Here is a 22396-nt window from a genome sequence, read left to right as displayed (position 1 = left end):
AGTTCGACATGGCCTCGTTCTCTAACCTTTGTTCTCCAAGCTCTCATTCAGAAAGCTGAGGATACTGTACTCCTCATCAACCATATTCTCAAACCTGTCCAGCCACCTTCAATGACTTGTGCACCCCCTTGAAGGTTGTTGGGCGGCCGTTCCGCCAGCCGCATTTTCCGGCACGGCAGGTCCTCGCCGCCAGAGGGATTCTCCGTTCCCGCAGCCGGACAGTGGGGTTTCCCATTGTGGCCACCCCTACGCCGTCGGGAAACCCGCAGGCGGGGGTACGCTGCCGGCGAAGCGGAGGATCCCGCTGACGGACGATCGCGCGGCCACTTTTTAAATTTTGTATTGTCTCACCGTGATCTTTCTACCCAGTTGAATCGCTTCAAATCTTTCCATATTGAACTTCATCCGCCATCGATCTGCCCATTTCACCAAATTGTCCACATCCTTTTCAATTTTGACACTATCCTCCGCACAGTTCACAATGCCTCCTTTGTATCAAGTGGAAATTTTGAAATTGTGCGCCGCACACTAAGGTTATCGGCAAGAGTAAGGGTCCCTGACGCTGACGCCTGGGGAAACTTCACTACAAACCTTCCTCCAGTCCAAAAAACATCCGTGAGCCACCGCTCTCTCTCTCCTGTCACTCAGCAAATTCCATATCCATGTTGTTCCTGTCCCGTTTATTCCCATTAGCTGTACCTTTGCTCACAAATCTATTACACACCACTGTACCAAATGCCTTTTGGAAGCCCATGTATACCACATCAATAGCATTACCCTTATCAACCCTCTTCAAAAAACAGCAGCAAGTTAGCTAAACATGATTTTCCCTTAAGCTTTCCTTAATTAACCCCTAATTATCCACGTGACTATTCATTTTGTCCCAAATTATTATTTCTCAATGTTTCCCCACCACTGAAGTTAAACAGACTTCAGTAGTTGCTGGGTGCATCCTCGCACCCCTTTTTCTTTATAATCTATATTGTCACAAGTAGGCTTACATTAACACTACAATGAAGCTACTGTGAAAATCCCCTAATCGCCACATTCCGGCGCCTGTTCGGGTTCACTGAGGGACAATTCAGAATGTCCAATTTACCTAACAGCACGTCTTTCGGGACTTGTGGGAGGAAACCGGAGCACCCGGAGGAAACCCACAGAGACACGGGGAGAACGTGCAGACGCCACACAGACAGTGACCCAAGCGGCAATTGAACCTGGGACCCTGGAGCTGTGAAGCAAAAGTGCTAACCACTGTGCTACCGTGCTGCCCTCTTGAACAAGGGTGTAACATTTGAAATTCTCCAGCCCCTTGACACCTCCCCGGAGTCCAGAGAAGATTGGAATGTTATGGCCGGTGTCCCTTCTTTGAGCCAGGTCTCTGTTATCACCACAACATTGTATTTCCGCAATGTAATCAGCACCTATAAATTACCAACATGTTTGCCACACTCCGTACGTTCACAGTGAATCTGATTTAAACTCCATCACTTTCTCCCTTGCTCTGACCCCAACTAATAACTTACCATCCCCTACTCTAGTCCTAGCCCTCCCTACGCACACTGGTCATTGAGTGTTTATTGTTGGCTGTTGGGTTGACAACAACAGCAGCAATTGCATTTATACCGCACTTGTTGAGGGGCTGTTTAGCACAGGGCTAAATTGCTGGCTTTGAAAGCAGACCAAGGCAGGCCAGCAGCACGGTTCAATTCCCGTATCAGCCTCCCCGAACAGGCGCCGGAATGTGGCGACTAGGGGCTTTTCACAGTAACTTCATTTGAAGCCTACTTGTGACAATAAGCCATTTTCATTTCACTTAAACTTTGTTGCATTGTAAAGCATCAAAAACACTTTCAGACAGAATTTGACATTAAACCACATAACGAGAGAGACATTCAGACAGGCGTTGAAAGGCTTGATGAAGGAGGTAGGTTTCTGGGGGGTGGTGCCTTTAAGGAGGAAAGCGCGACGGAGAGCTTGAAGGATGGAATTTTGGGGCTAAGGGCCTTGGCATCGCAGCCGCCCAAAGGTGGAGTGTTTCAAATCTGGGATGCTGAAGGAAAAATTGGAGGAGGGCAGAGCTATTTGAAGGGTTGTAGGGCTGGAGGCGATTACAGGGGTGGGCGGCAGGTGAGACCGTGGAGGGAATTGAAAGCACGAGAATTTTCAGATTGAAGCATTTTCCCGGGAGCCTCATTTCAACCTGGGTCCTGAGCTGAATTTTGTGAGCAGTACAGGCCAGGTCCTCAGCTAGCCTGATGCCTCCCCCCCCCCCCCCCACCCCCCCCGAATAAAGATGGGCGTCCGTGCTGAGGTGGCGGAGAGCTTCCGGAGTTTTCTTGGAAGAGTCAGTGGAGGAAGGCAAATGGGGAAGAGGAGATTGGTGGTGAAAGTAGCCAAGGCCGCAGTTAGCTGCTAAATTGATTCCTGTGGCGTGTAAGTGAGGCGTGACATCGTGGCCTCACATTTTGCAGGTAATGATAAAACTGGAGAGGGAGGTTCTGTGTCTTCATTCTTCGTTCTCGCGCGGTTGCATGCCTGCAGTTAGCTCTGCCCTTTCCGCGTTCGCGAGCTCCAACCTGCTCCAGCATTAATGGCGACTTAGTAATTAGTAGACACAATGATGGCTGGAGGCTTTGACGACCGGTTTGCAATGGGGCCAAGTTCGCGGACACCACTTTGCCAGGGGTCCCTGTCACTGAAGCTGGAACCGTCTCGGTTTGTTAATGCTGCTGGTGGATTAACCTTGCTTTGTGTTGTCTTCGAGTAGACTCCGACTCCCCGAGGCTGACCGCACCGATTGAGCACATGGAGACCCCTGAGGAAATGTGCCGTCGTCGACAAGGAGACAAAGAGGTGAGTCCCTGACCAATTGACTGTCAAAGGTCCAGTCGAGTGCTGTCGGAGACGACCATTTTCCAGAGTCTCCTCGAATAATTTCAGTCGTTTGACACTGTCTCTGTGATGACGTGTTTGTGGGGGCTTGAGTGAAGTAACATTGGGCGCTATTTCCCCTCAAAGTACACCCTGAGTTTGCAAACTGGGTAAGCAATCACTTTCTATTCAACTTGGTAGCTTCTTGCAGCAGGCCATTGGTGGCCTGTAATGGGCTCTGTGCTATTGTTGTGGACTTTGTTTCGAACGGGTTGGTCGCTTGTGATGGGGCTACTCACCGACCCACGGGACACTGACTCTCTCCCGTCGCAGAGCAGGATGGCCGTCTCCCATAATCTGAATGAGGGTGGCCACGCGAGCTAATTAACTCTGCGGTTCTGTGCCAGCTGATCACTTTGTGATGTGACACTTTAAGCAAGGGTCGTATTTGCTGCTGGGAACAAACCATTTGACAAATTCAAGTTCTTCCGAATGGCGTTCACCTCGTTGGCTGCATTGCAACGTTGAAAATTGTGTTTGTTGACCCTATTTCATCAGTGACGATACTGAATAAACACGGAGCGTGAGGTGATACTTATGGTGGACGGGGAATGCCATTTTAGTGGCCCCAGTTGAAACGGAACATTATCGCACAGCATTCGGAAGCAAGGTGGAGCAGGGGTTAGCACTGTTGCTTCACAGCGCTAGTTCGATTCCCACTTGGGCTACTGTGCCACCCCCTCGTTTCCACTTGTGTGGTAATAAGAAGCCATCAGCACCAAATAGTTGTGGAGAAATCCTGAAGGGGATTCGAAATAAAGCTCCCTGTCCAGAGAACATGGAACTCGGGGTGCAGGGACCGATTGAGAGGTGAATGGTACAGATGTGTTTAAGGGGCATCTCTAGATAAACGCATTTAGGACACTGGAGTTGATAGAGCTAGATGAGACCAATGGGGAGAGTCGTGAGTAGAACATCAATGCTACCATGGCCTGGATGGGCCAAATGGCCTGTTTCTGTGTATGTCCTGCATAAAATATTTCCTGCGATTAACACCGATGTCATTAGTATCCAGACATCGGAAAGGGAATGGTGGGAAAAATGGAGGGAGAGGTAGATGGACAACCATCTGCCAACCACATGGTCAACCATTTGTGGGCCGTATGGTTGTACAGTGGTTAGCACTGTGGCTTCACAGCGCCAGGGTCCCAGGTTGGATTCCCGGCTTGGGTCACTGTCTGTGCGGAGTCTGCACGTTCTCCCCGTGTGTGCGTGGGTTTCCTCCGGGTGCTCCGGTTTCCTCCCACAAGTCCAAAGACATGCAGGTTAGGTGGATTGGCCGTGATAAATTGCCCTTAAGTGTCCAAAAAGGTTAGGAGGAGTTATTGGGTTACGGGGGTAGGGTGGAAGTGAGGGCTCAAAGTGGGTCGGTGCAGACTCGATGGGCCGAATGGTCTCCTTCTGCATTCTATGTTCATGACCTGTTTGAATGGTCAAGCAGATTTGATAGGCCAAAGGGCCTACTCCTCCTATTTGCTATGTTCCTGTACAATTGGTATGAATATCTGTGGGTGTAACTGAGGGGTTTTACAGGAGCACGGCATTGAGTGTGATGTACCAAACGTCTGCGAAGGTCTTTGGCTATGGTTACCCTGGGGAGACTGAAAGTAAATGAAGTTGGACTCAGTGAAAATGTAATAGCAGGAAATTCTCTGGGCGTTCGCTGGCGGCGGGATTCTCTGTTCCCGCCGGTAGGGTCCGCCTGCCCGGGGGTTTCCCGGTGGCGTGGCGTGACTCCGATGGGTAATCTCATTGACAAAGCAGCGGGAGTAGAGAATCTCGCCATCAGCAAACGGCGCCCCTCGCTAGCAAAGACAGCAGGGTGGACCCGTAATGGGGAATCCCAGCCCATTGTGATGCATCATTGATTGGCTGACTGACAGAGTGATGGTGCTGAGTGATTCTCTTCGACCTGAATAGAAATTACAAACAAAATATCAAACAACACATAAAAATGGCAAGCACATAACAAAAGCATAAGCCCAAAAGAAATCACTAAATACAAATAGATAGATGATTCAATAATTTGGGAACAAAGAACCTCAACCACAAGATCCTATCTGTAAGGGAATTTTTATCTCTGGTTTAACCCCCTCCTTGGCATTCATTTACTTCTAATTCTCAGCTGAAACCTTCTGGTTTGTTCAAATGTATGTCTGGCACTTAGAGGACAACTTGTTAATCAAACATTGGACATTACTTGAGATTGACTGGTGCCTATCAAAACTAGCTTAGCATTTGCGTGCGCAGCCTTAGGAAAAATACTGGATATGTTTTCTCACACTTTGCCATGTTTCAGAGCTTGGCGGAGGCCTAACTAGAATTGATTAGTTGATTACACAAAGAATGCTCCTTTCCCAGTACTGAATACAATGGAATACAATGGTTAATTCATGATATGAAAAAATGACTGGGTCCCCACATTCAGCGCTGCTCTTAATATTTTTCTTATTAGTTATATGCAGTCAACTGGCCCCTATATGAATAAAACAAGACTCTATCACTGCGGGAGGAGATGGATATACCTGGGAATAGGACAGACTGGTGTTTGGGTAACTTTAATGGATAAAAATGCAAATTAATTAAAACGGAAAGAGAATAAAGTGCCTGGGAAATGATGGAGAATTTGTGGGGCTCCTAATTGACAAATTGCCGTTTTGTTTAGTACCTGGTGCAGTGAGTAAATCAGATATTGGGATGCAGTCAGAGGTCAATATTGGAGTCGACATAATGAGGTGATCTGCCGCTTTATAAATCATTGATCGTGACCGCACATTGAATAACTGTATATGGTTGGAGTTCACAACAGTACAAATAGGAAATAACAGTTGTTAGAAAGCTCGGGAAGGTTTGGGTGGTTACAGGACTGTGAACTGAACGTCCTCTTATTGGAAAAGCGAATGTTGAGGGGCGAGAACATTTGCTGTTTTGAGAACTCGATAACAAGATTAGATAATCGTGATTGTGGTGAGTTGTTTGACCTTATTCACCTCAAGGCTGGGTCTGTTGCAGAATCATTGAGAAGTCCTGAGGAACAAAGGGACCTTGGCGTGTTTGTCCATAGATCTCTGAAGGCAGAGGGCAGGTTAATAGGGGGGTGAAAAAGGCATATGGGACACTTGCCTTTATCAATCGGGGCATAGATTACAAAAGCAGGGAGATCATGTTGGAGTTGTACAGAACTTTGGTGAGGCCACAGCTGGAGCACTGTGTGCAATTCTGGTCACCACATTATAGGAAGGATGTGATTGGACTGGAGGGGGTGCAGAGGAGATTCACCAGGATGGTGCCTGGGATGGAGCATTTCAGTTATGAAGAGAGGTTGGATAGGCTTGGGTTGTTTTCGCTGGAGCAGAGAAGACTGAGGGGCGACCTGATCGAGGTGGACAAGATTCTGAGGGACATGGACAGGGTGGAGAGGGAGCAGCTGTTCCCCTTAGTTGAAGGGTTGGTTACGAGGGGGAAACAAGTTCAAGGTGAGGGGCCGGAGGTTTAGGGGGGTTTGAGGAAAAGCTTTTTCCCCCAGAGGGTGGTGAGGGTCTGGAACGCGCGGCCTGGGAGGGTGGTAGAGGCGGGTTGCCTCACATCCTTTAAAAAGTACCTGGATGAGCGCTGGGCACGGCATAACATTCCAGGCTATGGGCCGAGGGCTGATGAATGGGATTAGGCCGGCAGAGCAGGTGGTTTTCACGCATCGGTGCAGATTCGATGGGCTGAAGAGCCTCTTCTGCACTGTGTCATTCGGATTGGTTGCCCCGGTTAGTGAATAATTCCATTGCCCCTGGATCACCGAGCGGCCAGCAAGGTGAGTGAGGTGAACCTTGACCTTCTCACACTCCGTGATGGATAAGGAGCAGACAATTGGCAGTTTTATTTTTCCAAACAATGATTTACTTTGTACTAATAGTAGTGGAATGCAAAGGATTGGATTGAAACCGCTGATTGCTCCACCTGGCTTACTGCACCACCGTTAACTGCATGCCATTGTCAGAAGCTGTGTGTTGAATGTGCTAGAGTTTTGCCTCTTGAGTAAATGTATCAAACTGGATTGTATTGGAGGCTTCATTGGGGAGGGTCTGACCCACTGTCTCTGTACCGTGGTTAGCGGACAGGAGCTGCGCATTAGACCTGAGTTGTTGGTACGGTCCCTGCCTCTGTTGGACCTTTGTCCTGTCTGCCATGTTTCACAGAATAAAATTTGTCAATTTTGTTTGCACCAGGTTCTGTTCTGGGATTTAGAGTGGTTTCACAGGTCGGCGCAACATCGAGGGCCGAAGGGCCTGTACTGCGCTGTAATGTTCTATGTTATGTGAATCGTTCAATTCTATTTCCCGCTAACCTGCGTTAAGGCAGAAGGAGCTCGTCAATCTGAGGCTACAAGTGGTCGAAACAGTAATGAGCGTTCTTAAAGAGAGCTCCTCTGTACTACAAAATGTTACACCTAACTTTAACCAAAGCCAGCTTCTTTAATATCTCCGCTCTCTCACTGCCTTAGAAATGTGTTTGACAATTTTTGGCACGAGAAATTGGCTTTTTTTTTTGTCTCTCTTTCAAATAAGCAGCAGCCGAACTTTTTACCAACCCATTTTTGTGCGATTTTCTAACAGAGACTGTTAGAAGAGCAAAGACGGCTTAGACGGGAAGAAGAGGAAGCTGATATTGCAGCCAGGAGGCACACGGGGATCGCTCTTACACATCACCAGTTTATCACTAATGACAGATTTGGGGACCTCCTTGACATAGACGAGGCAGCAAGCAGGAGATCTGGGTCAGAGGTCGGTTCCGCTCGCCTCAGTGCACAACTTGACCCAAAGCAGTACAATGCCATCTTCTCTACGCTGTGCTGTTCAATGTCCAGCTTTTTGTGGAGTACATGCACTAACCCTGCAATAAAAGCCTAACTTTGAAGGAGTGTGGGCAGGTGCTTCATAGTCCGCCACTTCGCATGATTTAAAACCTCTCACAGCTCACCCTTGCTGCTGAATTGTGTATGTGCGCGCGTGGTGTGTGTGTGTGCGTGTGTGTGTGTGCGTGTGTGTGTGTGTGTGCCTGGTGTGTGTGCATGCACGTGTGTGCCTGCGTGGTGTGTGTGTGTGTGTGTGCGAGAGCACGTGTGTATGTGTGCTGTATGTACATGTGCTCGGTGTGTATGCGCGCTCGCACATGGTGTGTGCGTGTAGTGTGTGTGCGCGCGTGAGTTTGTATGAGTTCGCGTGTGTATGCACATGCACAGTTGTGTATGCATGTGCACAGTATGTATGTGTGCACACTGTGTGCGTGCGCACGCTGTGCATGTGTGTTTGTGTGCATTCACGCAGTGTGTGTGCGCACGTCCGCCTGCTGTTTGTGTGTGCATGTGGTATGTATGTATGTCTGTGTTGTGTGCACATTGTGTATATATGTGTGCGTGCACGCACACGGGGGGGGGGGGGGGGGGGGGGTACCCTGCACTTTTAAAACCTCCATTCCATGATTATCCTCTCTTTTTGTCTTCGAGATTGGAAAGTCTGATATTTGTCTTCTTGCCTCACTAACCCCATCATTTCCTTTTAGCGTTTAGTCTGTGTGAGAGCTGGTCGGTGGGCGACACCGTTCCAGCAGGCCTTACAAAGTTAGATGTTGTGGTCTAAAATGTGTGGCCATTTGAAAATAGTGCAACTCCCTCAGCGAAACAGCTCAGAGACTCAAATCTGATGATCTACAGTACGTGACCCGGGCATGAGCCCAAATAGTTTAGCATTGACCGCTGACGGCATCGCAGCCAAGCTGCATCCCATTGTCGCAGTGTCCTCATCTGTACGCATTGCCAGACAGCAATCAGGAGCTCACTGATTTCACCTCCCTGGGACCGAGCTGACTCCTGCAGGGGCTAACCCAGCACAGACAGGAACTGAATCGAGAACATCCTCCTCCTGTGGGCCAGTACACTGCTAGGCCCAAAGCACGAAAGCAGCCTATCGGTGAGGAGGGTGTTAGCGATTCTTGGCTGTGATATTCTAAATGGAGTCAGTAATGTGACTTCAGTGAGGTAAAGGTCAAATCTCCACAGTCCCAGATGACCATTGGCTGCTTTCTCCTTTGAGGGGGGAGAGCTGGCGGATGGTGATTTAGCCCGAGGGTCACCCACGCCTCAGGCGAGGGGCGAAGTTGAGAGGCGGGGCCTTCATGAATAACTTCAGTGTGTACGGGAATTGAACCCGCGCTGCTGGCCTCGCCCTGCGTCACGAACCAGCCTTCCTGCCAACTGAGCTAAACCAATAACATCGCCATGGTAGCTCAGTTGGCTCGAGTGTGATGCAGGACGATGATGGAAGTAAGGGTAAATCCCCCCGTTACTGGTTGTGATCATTTGTGGAGGCCCTGCCTTTATCCATGCTTGTGGTGTGGTACCCTTCACGCTCTATAACCCAATCATCTCTCTCTCTCACATTCTCTCTCTAATAGAGAAAGCTATTTTGCTGCCGCCCTTCGCGACACAAAACTCACTTTTCGATTCTGTAAGACTTGATTGTTTAAAGGATATCCTGGTGCTTGGCTGGTTTGTCGGTGTCTCCGTTATATAGTTAAGGACGTCAAGGCTGGCTCACACCAGACCAGCGGGCCCTGGGTTCCGTTCCTTGACAGGAGGGGATTCGCTCTGCACTCCCTGCCCCCAATCACTGACTTTGTGCCAATGAAATCGTGCCCAGGTAATTGGCATCAACGGATGGAGAGAGGGATATAGATGGAGAGAAAGAGAGAGTGTGAAAGGGGAGTTGGTTTAAAAGAAGAAGAAGAAGAAATTGCTTATTGTCACAAGTAGGCTTCAAATGAAGTTACTGTGAAAAGCCCCTAGTCGCCACATTCCGGCGCCTGTTCGGGGAGGCAGGTACGGGAATTGAACTGTGCTGCTGGCCTGCCTCGGTCTGCTTTCAAAGCCAGCGATTTAGCCCAGTGCCTAAAATAACATTGGGGTTGATGACATTGAGTTTGGGATCCACACTCGATGGTGTAGAGGTCCCAGCTCTCCGTGAGGAGTAATGGCTGCTCTTCAAATTCACTTCACTTCCATTTAGCTCAGACCCATGGACAACAGAGCTCCATCTGTCGGCTGTAATGTTTCCTATCGTACCCCACAATGGTTCTGCCAACTCCTGGGACAGTCAATTCTTCTTCAATTTTAAAGACAAAATCCCGTGCCCCCCCCCCCCCCCCATTCATTTTTTTTTTACATTTATTAACACGTTACATAATATTTTGCTCTTGCTTTTGAAGCTACTGCTTTGTCTCAATTTGCATTATCCCCGTAATTTTCCATTCGATTGTGTGTTGTGTTAATTGCTATTGTTAGAGATGTTACATGTGCCGGCAGCATCGTGAATGGTCGGTGAAACGGCGGCAGAAATATATGTTGACAGGTAATGACACAGAGGCAATGTACTTAAGGTTCTTCACTTTCGGCCGTTAATTATTTGATGGCTTTGCACAATTCCCTCAAGCCCTTCAATATATGTCAGTCTTTGACTTTTTTATTCTGTCTTTCGTTTAGCCCTCTCTGGATCGGAGCCTGTAGTCTATACATTCTGGAGTGTTTGTAATCTCATCTATCCCCCTTCCCACCCTCCAGTAAAATATCAATCTAATTGTAAAGAAGGAGAATGTAAATTTGTCTCCATTGATAGGTCTGTTTGTGCACATATGTGCTTGCACGTGGGTGTGAGCGTGTATTTGTGTGCACGCACGCGTGCCAATCTACACACATGTCGGAGGGCAGGCATACTTGTGTGCGTTGCACGACCACATGCACTCTCGCATGGCCCATGTTGGGCTACAGATCCAAACGGGAGTCGATGTGCATGCGTAAACCCCCCCCCAACCCGTCGTTGAATATCTTGCTGACAGTCCGGGCCCAGGCCCACGTGCGTGGGGTGGGGTGGGGAGAGGACAGCCTGGGGGGTGGGGAGAGGTCGGCCTGGAGGGTGGGGGCTGCCACTACCTGCGGAACTGGACCCCTGGCTGCTATGGTACAGTCCAGGCGTGAGGTTGGTCAGCATAGTGGAGGAGGGGTAATGAAATAGGCAAACACGGAACACTATCCTGGGGCATTCTCGGAACGTTTTCTTCCCACACTTTTCAAAAAAAATAAAAAACTGAAAGGTTCCTTCCCGTTCAATTCCCGTACCGGCTGAGGTTATTCATGAAGGCCCCGCCTTCCCAACCTCCCATCAAGTCAGCTCTCCCCCTCAAAGCCTATGGTCATCTGGGACTCTGGCGACTTCACTTTCACTTTATTGCACGATAAACTGCAGCTCCCTCAGCTGCAGCACGGTAGCATTGTGGATAGCACAATTGCTTCACAGCTCCAGGGTCCCAGGTTCAATTCCGGCTTGGGTCACTGTCTGTGCGGAGTCTGCACGTCCTCCCCGTGTGTGCGTGGGTTTCCTCCGGGTGCTCCGGTTTCCTCCCACAGTCCAAAGATGTGCAGGTTAGGTGGATTGGCCATGATAAATTGCCCTTAGTGTCCAAAATTGCCCTTAGTGTTGGGCGGGGTTGCTGGGTTATGGGGAGAGGGTGGGGGTGTTGACCTTGGGTGGGGTGCTCTTTCCAAGAGCCGGTGCAGACTCGATGGGCCGAATGGCCTCCTTCTGCACTGTAAATTCTATGAAGCTGACAGATTGAGATTGATTTTATTTTTTTTACACGGAGCCTCGCAATAAAGTTGGCGCCTTGCCTCAGCTGCTCAATGGCGCCGTGAGACAACCTTCCTCACCCTTTGACTGGCCCTTTTGGTCCCTTGCCCAACTTCATGCCCACCTCCACTCACACACGAGAGGCCTCGACAGGGCAGATTCTGGTCAGAGTTTCCCCCTGCCGGGGGACAGAGAACACAACGTCATGGCCTCAGGAGAAGGACAGAGAGTTCCTTCTTCACTGAGAGTTGCGAGTCTTTTGAATCCTTATCTCAGAATGTGAACAAGGCCCAGCATTTGTTGCCATCCCTAATTGCCCTTGAAACGAACGGCTCGCTGGACCATTTCAGAGTCAACCACCTTGCTATGTGGGTCTGAAGTAGCATGTAGGCCAGACCGGGTAAGAACGGCAGATTTCCTTCGATAAAGGACATTAGTGAGCCAGGTGGGTTTTTAGGACAATCAACAATCGCTTCAATTCCAGATGTATTAATTGAATTTAAATTCCACTAGCTGACGAGATGGGATTTGAACCCATGCTCCCAGAACATTAACCTTTGGATTACTCGCCCAGTAACGTTTGGGGGCGGCACTGTAGCACAGTGATTAGCACTGCTGCCTCACACCGCCAGGGTCCCGGGTTTGATTCCGGCCTTGGGTGATTGTGTGGAGTTTGCGCGTTCTCCCTGTGTCTGCGTGGGTTTCCTCCGGGTGCTCCGGTTTCCCTCCACTCTCCAAAGATGTGCAGGTTAGGTGGATTGGCCGCGCTAACTTTCCCCTTAGGGTGGGGTTGCAGGAATAGGGCGGGAGATTGGGCCTGGGTAGGGTGCTCTTTTGAAGGGTCAGTGCAAACTCGATGGGCCAAATGCCCTCCTTCTGCACTGTAGTGACACTATGATATGATTAACACTGTGTCACCCCTTCTCCCCACCCCTTCAAAGAACTGGAGATGCTTAACCATTGAGTATATTTGAGACTGAGGCGGATAGATTTTCGAACACTTAGAGAAACAGAGGATGTTTGGAAAGGATGGGGAAGTGGATCTATTAAAGTCTTTTTTTTTAATTTTAAAGTACCCAATTCATTTTTTCCAATTAAGGAGCAATTTAGCATGGCCAATTCACCTACCCTGCACATCTTTGGGTTGTGGGGACGAAACCCACGCAAACACGGGGAGAATGTGCAAACTCCACACGGACAGTGACCCAGGGCCAGGATCGAACCTGGGACCTCGGCGCCTTGAAGCAACAGTGTTATGCACTGCGCCACCGTGCTGCCCTGATATTAAAGTTGTCTTAACTGACGGAACAGCCTCAGAAAGCAGGAGAACATCTTCTTGCTCCTACATCTTATGCTCTCATATAAATGTTGTGAAAAGTGTAACTTCAACTAAAAACACCAGAAGTTTTGACCAAAGGCCCCAAATTCTAAAAGCTTCAGGGGAAACACACAGTAGAACCTTAAGTACCTCATGCTTGTCGAGGTCACTATGAGCCTGATCAACAAGTCATCGTGATATCGCCCTCGGTGTGGGGATATCGTGATGAGCGTGTGGCTTGAACTCCGTGCTGTGATGCAAGCTTTGCCATTTGAAATCCATTCTGCTCCTGCGTTGCAACTTTCGGCCTCGTAACAACGAATAAGGTTTTAAAAAGCGCTCTGAGTAATGGTTGTGTCATTAATTATGTCTCCCTTTGCAGATGTTGCCAGCCAGGGCGAAGTTCGACTTTAAGGCGCAGTCTCTGAAGTGAGTTCAAAGAAATGCAATCCGTTTAACTTCTAATAGCAACCACAAAGTCCAGGTGTGGTTCACCATGTGTTCAGGTGCTGGGCGAATGCAGCACTTGTCATTCATCAAGTACTTGCCCACGGGTCAAGTACAACTTGTGGATTTAAGCTCCCTCTACTCTGTCCCGGAAATGTGCTCCAAACCCGTTCCAGGGGTGTGACCTTTCCAATTCCCTCATTGGAGATTTAGTAGCAAGTTTAAGGGCTAATTTTGAGCCCATTGTGGCACAAACATTTCCCAATGCAAGCTGCAGGTGAGGAACGGGATCCCGAGCTGATTGATTTTCCCTCCACTCTTTCTCTCGCGAGTATTATCATAGAATTTACAGTGCAGAAGGAGGCCATTCGGCCCATCGAGTCTGCACCGGCTCTTGGAAAGAGCACCGTACCCAAGGTCAACACCTCCACCCTATCCCCATAACCCAGTAACCCCACCCAACACTAAGGGCAATTTTGGGACACTAAGGGCAATTTATCATGGCCAATCCACCTAACCTGCACATCTTTGGACTGTGGGAGGAAACCGGAGCACCCGGAGGAAACCCACGCAGACACGGGGAGAACGTGCAAACTCCGCACAGACAGTGACCCAATCGGACCCGGGACCCTGGCGCTGTGAAGCAACAGTGCTAACCACTGTGCTACCGTGCCGCCCTAGTTAATTGAATGTTCCGCAGGTCAGCCCAGCCTGAGGTCCGGTTGCCAGGGCTCATGTCTGACCACCACTTCACCCTGATTTCACAGCCCAATTTCTATATATTTTCCTGGACTCTGGCTCCACACTGGTGTGGGGCAACCGTTGCTTTCTTGGTCCTGACCTCCTCGTCTCGGACTTGTGCCCTCCCTATTTGAACCCATCCCCAATCTGCCCTGCCTCAATGTTGTCAATTTACATCACAAGTTACATCGCTTTATTCTAGCCATCTTGACACTCCCTCCGAGCCCAAAGGGAACCCAACTACCTCGAGTGTTCCTCACTGTCGACCGCAACTGAGCAACTTTAATTGTCCCCTTGCTGTGCGATTTGTGATTTACCTCAGCAATTGCCTCCACTTTTCTGTTCCACCCATAACTCTCCGATTCTTGGATCATCCTTGTTGCTTAAATCTGCCCCCTCTATCATTCTCCTCCCCCCCCCCCCCCCAACACCTCTGGCAATACCCACCCACCCTAAAATCAGCCTCTTGAATAGCAAGGGCCCTGCTCCAACTCTCTCTTAGTTCCCTTTTTTTTAACCTAACTCACTAACCGAGCTGCTTTGGCTCTCAGTACCTCTGAGAATGGCCCAGGAGGCGCTAACTCCGGTCTTGTTGGTCGCAGGGAGCTGCCGTTTCAGAAGGGAGACGTTGTTTACATCTACAGACAGATAGATCAGAACTGGTACGAAGGCGAACACCATGGAAGAGTCGGCATCTTCCCCAGATCGTACATCGAGGTAACCCTGAGCGCTGAGGTGAGGCTGTGAGTGCATGTCGGAGTCTCCCTGGCCCAGTATTGACCTCTGGTTCCCCTCGTTGCAGCTCCTGCCCCCCACGGAACGGGCCCAACCCAAAAAGTCGCCGCCCCTGCAGGTGCTGGAATACGGAGAGGCTGCGGCTCGCTTCAACTTTAATGGTGACACCCATGTGGAAATGTCTTTCAGAAAGGTAGGAAGCTCGGTGCAATCAGAGTTCTCTGTTGCCTTGGCGCCTAGGAGTTCGCTTCGGTGAGCTGCTCGGAGTGTGAGGGGTGCTGCAGCCGGGGGGGTGATGCACAGTCCACTTTGGGAGCCCAATCGATACCTCGTAGGTCAAAGCTCTGGTTTGAGGCGAAGAAAAACTCCATCTGCCCTGTCCCAGCAACTCTCCCAGCCTATGAGAAACAGCACCAGTGTAATGTACATAATTCCATTCAGCACAACTGTGATCATAAGACCTAAGAGGACGTTGGCAACAATGATCCCGGGAATGAAGGGCTTGTCGTATGAGGAGCGGTTGAGGACTCTGGGTCTGTGCTCGATGGAGTTTAGTAGGATGAGGATGGACTCATTAAAGCTTACAGGATACTGAGAGGCCTGGATAGAATGGACGTGGGGAAGATGTTTCCACGAGTAGGAGAGGCTAGTACCCAAGGGTACAGCCTCAGACTGAAGGGACGATCCTTTGAAACTGAGATGAGGGGCAGCACGGCGGCGCAGTGGTTAGCACTCTGCCTCACGGCGCTGAGGTCCCGGGTTTGAATCCCGACCCTGGGTCACTGTCCGTGTGGAGTTTGCACATTCTCCCCGTGTCTGCGCGGGTTTCGCCCCCACAACCCAAAATAAAGGTGCAGGTTAGGTGGATTGGCCACGCTAAATTGCCCCCTAATTGGAAGAAAATAATAATTGGGTACTCTAAATTTTTTTTAAAACACTGAGATGAGGAGGAATTTCTTCAGCCAGAGGGTGGTGAATCTGCGGAACTCTTTGCCGCAGAAGGCTGTGGAGGCCAATTCACTGAGTGTCTTTAAGACCGAGATAGATAGGTTCTTGATCAATAAGGGGATCAGGGGTTATGGGGAGAAGGCAGGAGAATGGGGATGAGAAACATATATCAGCCATGATTGAGTGGCGGTGCAGACTCGATGGGCCGAATGGCCTAATTCTGCCCCTGTATCTTAGGGTCTTATGGTCAAAGGGCAAGATGGCCATCCTGTGCTTAATGAAGATTAGCTTAATCCTTGGTGCTCTTGGCCACTTCGAATTGTCTCCTCTTCATGGGCATCTCTGGCAAGGCCTGCAATTATTTCCCATCTCCAACTGACCTTGAACTGATGGTGGTGACCCCCCCTTATTGAATCTGTGGTGAAGATGCCCACAAGGCACTGTTAGGTTGAGTGCCCTGATTTTGAATCAACGATGATGAAGGAACAGCGATGGTGGTGCATGGCTTGGAACGGAACTTGCAAGCAGTGGTGATCCCCACATGCCAGTTGCCTTCGTCCTTATAGGGTGGTCAGAACACCACCCACCAGGTACATACTCGTGCGACTCGGCCAACGTTGTCTACCTCATACGCTGCAGGAAAGGATGTCCCGAAGCGTGGTACATTGGCGAGACCATGCAGACGCTGCGACAACGAATGAACGGACATCGCGCGACAATCACCAGGCAGGAATATTCCCTTCCAGTCGGGGAACACTTCAGCAGTCAAGGGTATTCAGCCTCTGATCTCCGGGTAAGTGTTCTCCAAGGCGGCCTTCAGGACCCGCGACAATGCAGAATCGCCGAGCAGAAACTTAGAGCCAAGTTCCACACACATGAGTGCAGCCTCAACCGGGACCTGGGATTCATGTCGCATTACATTCATCCCCCACCATCTGGCTTGCGAAATCCTACCAACTGTCCTGGCTTGAGACAATTCACACCTCTTTAACCTGGGGTTACCCCATCTCTGGATCTGTAAAGATTTAATCACCTGCTAATGCTCGCATTCCAAGCATTGTTTGGCATCTTTGAATTTGTCTATATATATGTTTCTGGAACAGACCTCTTCATTCACCCGAGGAAGGAGCAGCGCTCCGAAAGCTAGTGACATCAAAACAAACCTGTTGGACTTTAACCTGGTGTTGTAAGACTTCTTACTGTGCTCACCCCAGTCCAACGCCGGCATCTCCACATCCTTTTAGGTGGCAGAGTTTTTTTTGGTTTGGAAGGTGCCGGTGAAGGAGCCGTGGTGGGTTGCTGCACCTTGTAGATGGTACACGCGTGGCCTTGGTGCTTTTCCATGTTCACCGTGTAAAGATCCCTCAAAGCCACAGCGAGTGTCTCTGACCAATACGAACATTAGATTCATAGAATCCTTACAGTGCCGAAGGGGCCCATCGAGTCTGTACCGACCCTCTGAAAGAACACCCTACCCAGACCCACGCCCTATCCCCATAACCCACCTAATATGTTTGGACACTAAGGGGAATTTAGCATGGCCAATCCACCTAACCAGCTCCTCTTTGGACTGTGGGGGGAAATCGGAGCACCCGGAGGAAACCCACGTGCACACGGGGAGGATGTGCAGACTCCTCACAGACAGTCACCCAAGCCGGAATCGAACCTGGGACCCTGGCACTGTGAGGCAGCAGTGCTAACCACTGTGCCGCCATATCTATCAGATATCAGTGTCATGCTACAACTTAGAGGGGTTATGAAACATGGTTGTAACTTAAGGAATTCAGCAGCCAAATTTCTCACAGCAAGCTCCCCTGCAAACTCTAATGTGATGATAACCAGGTTGTCTGTTACAGGTGTGTGTTGAGGGATGAATGTTAGCCGGGGTCTCAGGGATCCTGCTCTTCTTTGAATAGTGTTATGATATCTTTCTTGTCCACTTGAAGGGGTGGCAGACTTGCATCTCAGTTTCCTCTGCCTGACTCCCTCCTGGACGAGAGTGTTGGCTTAAGCCTCCAGAGTACAACTTGAACTTCAACCCTCGCCCTCTGACCCCAACTACAAAACCGAGCCCCTGGCTAACATGGCGACTGGCGTTGGTGGATCAGCCAGGCCCGGGCCACATTCCCTTCCGTCCTGTGGCCAGCCGAGTGCTTTCTGCCAAGTCCGAAAATCAAACTTGACCTTCAGGAGCAAAGGAACAGGAGTGGGCCATTCATCCCCTCGAGCCTGTCCCACCATTCAGTGAGATCACGGTTGACCTGTGGCCTAACCCCATATACCTGCCTTTGGCCCATATCCCTCAATACTTGTGCTTAGCAAAAATGTATTTATCTCCGATTTAACAACTGATCTCATGTTAATTGCTATTTGTGGGAGAGAGTTCCAAACCTCTATCACCCTCTGAGTGAAGAAGTTCTTCCCAACATCTCTCCTGAATGGCCTGGTCCTAATTTTTAAGACTACGCCCCTTAGTTCTAGAATCTCTAACCTGTGGAAACAGTCTCTCTGCCCTGCCTCATCCTGTTAATGGCCGATCTCACCTCGGATAGGTTTAAGGATGATTGAAGGCGCGAGGCAGATTAATGTGCCAATGATGCAGCACCGAGAGCTCGGTGTGAGATGTGGACGGAGGCGTAGAATGCTGAAGCTCCCTTGCTCTTCACCTGACCCGCTCGGGAGAGGATTGATGCTGTGTACGCGTGCCAGGAATGGAGAGCATTTCCTTACCCGTAGAGCGAAGCAAAAAATACACCGATTTTAGTGCCTAAAAAAATATTAGATTGAATTTAATTTGGGCGGCGAATAATTTTCGGCAGTTAGTGAGGAATCTTCAGGATGCAATGGGGGAAATCAGTGCCACACGGAGCAGCCGAGGTGAGCGGGATTCCAGGGGAATGGCATTTGAAGGAAATCTGGATGAGAATGAGGGACGAATGAAGAGAAGGAAGTGGTAATAGGATGAGATGAAGCTTGTGTGGAGTTATAAACTCCAGTGGGATCCTGTTTTGAGTGCGGTAGATTCTGTGCTGTAGGTTCTATCTGATTCTGGGTGATAATCGATCTCCGCTCCTCTCCCCGTAGGGTGAAAGAATCACACTGGTCAGAAGAGTGGATGAAAACTGGTATGAGGGCAAAATCTCAGGCACCAACCGCCAAGGCATTTTCCCCGTCACGTACGTGGATGTGATTAAAAGACCCAGAGTGAAGAATGCGGTTGACTACCCGGATCCCCCCAGCTCTTATTCTTCAAATCGCAGCTCGACAAGCTCCCCACAGGTAGTCTTCCTCGCTCACCGAGCTTTGAGCACCACCTACCTGCGAATGTTTGTATTACATCCAGGCCTCTCCCGGTTACCCGAGTTAAATTAACTTTTCATAGAGGGTTTCAACTCTTTCCCCCCCCCCCTTGTTGGTTTTGATCCCACACCACCTTCCCTTTTGGCTTTGATCTTTCCTTTGGTCGCAGGTGCCATTCTAATTGAGAGGTGATGCGAGACATGGATTTGCGAATGCAAGTTGGGTACCACCCACCCAACTTAACAAGTTCTCCTCCCTGTCCGATAACGAGGTGATTTGCCGGAGAGAGTGGAGAGGTGGGATGGTTGGAGGGGATTGAACCCCAACACACCGGAGCACGGCCACTGAACCTTTAACACATCCTCGAGGACCATCGGTGCCGTGGAGTGCCACGAGGGAGTTAACTGATCCGGCACCCATAGCTGATCCTAATGTCCATGTGCGAGGAAGAAGGAATAGGGAATATCACCCAGGCTTCCTGCTGCTGACCGGGAGGGGGTGGGGGTCCCTCGATCGGTGGAGGGGGGGGGGGTGGGGGGAGTCCCTTCGTCCGTGCAGGGTGGTGCCCCTGTAGATGCAGTGGGGCCTAGTTGTGATGCCTTTCACAGCCAAGCAGCCAGATGGCACTCGTTGTCGAGGCTGATGTGAAGAATGGCCATCTACCCCGATTGGCCCACTCTACAATGGGGAGGGAGACCCTGATGGGGACAGGATTCCGTTAGAACATTAACTCAAAACCGTGACTGGTAGCCACTCACTTTAGGATGGACGAACATTTTCACATCAGTTCTAAAAACTCTTTTAAGTTCTGTTTGCAAGTTCAAATTCCTGCCTGCATCAATAGGTTTATTTTGACATCCTGCTATCTTATTTCTCTTTGCCTGTTTGTAGCTATTTATTAATGTTTTTAACACACTCTCTCCCTTTATCTGATTGTTCATTTTTTCCCTTTTCTCTTCCGTTTTAAGTTCTCTGGTACTTTTGCTCACCCTACGCCATCTCCTCCTCCTCCTCCACCTCACTATCGCAGAGTGCTCTCTCCAGATGTGCAAGCTATCACCTCTGACTGGATCACACTGACAATGGGGATTTCCCCGGGCCACACTCCCCTCACGACGCCTCCATTGCCTCCTCTTCCCGAGGGCTTCTACCCCGACGGAAACTACCTCAGCCCCTCGCTCACGGCCAGCCCCTCGCTCACGGCCAGCCCCCCTCTCTCGAAAGTGTCGGCCGATTCCATCGCCTGCTCGAACAAATCGCCTTTGCCCCCGCCTCGATCGCAGCGATCTGCCCGAAGTGTCACATTCAGCGCTTCTCTCAGCGAAGGCCCTGTCCTCTTTACCCCCTCTCCCAACTCCAGTAGTCCCAGCTCGTCCCCTCCCCTTTCCTCGCCTCCGCCACCCAGTCCAGTAAACCTGACCGATAATGTCTCTGCCGTGAGGGGCGGGAGGTGCCAGGGGAATGCGGTGGATCCTTTACCCGCCAGAACACATGGTCAAGGTGGTCTCGCCAACAAAGTGTCCGACCCGGGCAGGAGCCCAAGGGGGGACGCAGGTACCAGGCAGGGTGAGCTGTCCAGGGAGCTCCTGAAGATTGTGCAGGTCAATACCACACAGGAAATGGAAGACGGCACCCATAGGACACCAGCAGAGCAGGTAGAGTTACGGCATGGCTGTGCGTCTGTCAGCTAAAACCTCCCCTATCCATCTCCCTGCAACATAGCACAGTGTGTGGTATCGTGGAGTATCTGCAAACCGGTTCCTAATATTGAAAGCTGTCGTTTGGAGTTGAAATTTGCGTCACTAACTGTGAAAGGCAGAATTTCCCGATTAACTCTTCGTGTTCCTCCTCTCTCCGTCCCCCCCCCCCTCCACTCCGCTTCCAGGATCCCAGAATGTAAGAGGAAACATTACCCCAGGCTCAAACTCAGCCCTTCCTCCCTCACCAGCTTCGCTGGCCCATCCCGGTGTCTCACACCAACCCTCCACCCATCCGGGCCTAGGCAGAGAGTCAGGTGAGGCCTGTGACCATCTTCCGAACAGCTTCAAACAGTGAAGCTCGGCTGAGGTTAAGGCAACGACCATAGCGTCGCACCGGAGACGTTCCTCAGGTACAGGAGAGCCGTTCGATAACGACCCTTCCCCGAGTCTGTCCCGCCAGGGAGGTGCATGTGTTGCTGTGTGGTCTGTACTAGCTTGGTAACTAGGAGCTTTGAGGTGTAGCAAAGGAGCAAATATCCTTGTATTTGCCGTCCATAGGAGGGGAGATTTCTTGCTTGTTTTCGTTCATTTCCAGAATCTCAGGCTCTCCTCAACCCTCATTGACGGAATGCTGTTTTTATTTTGCACTCCAACTTAATGTGTGGTCACGACTCTTCCGTGTGGGAATGTATTCTGTTTTTTTACCAATACTTGTTTGCTCAACTGCACTGCACGACCTATCCTGCAGATTTACAGGCATGTATGATTTTGTTTCTCTGTAAAGTGGTAAGTGACTACAAACAAAATAAATGCACACACTCATTCTCACTCTCATTCCCCCGTTTTTTGTTCACTCTCTTGTTCCCTCTCTTATTCTCTCACTCGACTTCCTGTTCATTCAACTCTAGGCCGTATTGCTCTCTCTCTCTCCCTCCCTCCCTCTCTCTCTCTCTCTCTCTCTCTCTCTCTTTCTTTCACTTTGGCACACTCACCTTTGCACCCTTGCTGCCTCCTGTGTTCACTATGAGCCACTTCGCCCGACTCTTGCGCACTCGCTGCAACTCACTTTGACTCTTGCACACTCGCCGCGTCTCACTTTGACTCTTGCTCACTCGCCGCATCTCACTTTGACTTTTGCACACTCACCATGCCTCGCATTGTCTGATTCTTGCACACTCGCCGTGTCTCGCAGTGCCTGTTTCTTGCACACTCATCGTGTCTCACTTTGTCCAACTCTTGCACCATCTCATTTTTGCTTTACTCCCAATTTTATACTCTCCAGTTCATCGCCTGGTTTACTCCCTCTCTCCTCTCGCACCCATCTCCTCCCCCTCACTCTTCCCCACCCAGTCTCCACCCCTTCCTCCTTTCCGCCCTTTCGCTCCTCTGTCTCCCCATCTCCCCCGCCTCTTTCCCCCTCTCCTTTTCTCTCTCTCACACACTCTATCATGCTTGCTACTCACACTCTGTCACTCTTGCTTTCTCTCTGTCTCTGTCTCTGTCTCTCTCTCTCTCTCTCTCTCCCTCTCCCCCTCATTCTCACTCATGTGCTCTCTCTTCATGCTCTCACTCTGCCTTTTGCAAAAAATACTAAGACAGATTTG

At 50.1% G+C, this 22396-nt stretch overlaps 1 protein-coding gene across 1 annotated transcript in view; it reads left to right on the top strand.

Moving 5' to 3' along the window:
* Positions 1-22396, top strand: part of LOC140403686 (sorbin and SH3 domain-containing protein 1-like) — a 186776-nt gene that overhangs the window by 156270 nt on the left and 8110 nt on the right. Inside the window, 7 exon segments of the mRNA XM_072491857.1 lie at positions 2771-2856; positions 7542-7709; positions 13304-13350; positions 14712-14826; positions 14912-15037; positions 18877-19071; positions 20061-20747. Of these exon segments, the coding sequence (XP_072347958.1) occupies positions 2771-2856; positions 7542-7709; positions 13304-13350; positions 14712-14826; positions 14912-15037; positions 18877-19071; positions 20061-20747 (1424 nt within the window).

Source organism: Scyliorhinus torazame, chromosome 28 (genome assembly GCF_047496885.1).
Source record: "Scyliorhinus torazame isolate Kashiwa2021f chromosome 28, sScyTor2.1, whole genome shotgun sequence".
In the NCBI taxonomy this organism is placed as follows: Eukaryota; Metazoa; Chordata; class Chondrichthyes; order Carcharhiniformes; family Scyliorhinidae; genus Scyliorhinus; species Scyliorhinus torazame.
Note: the sequence above shows the minus strand (reverse complement) of the source record. Positions and strands in the feature narration are given on the sequence as shown.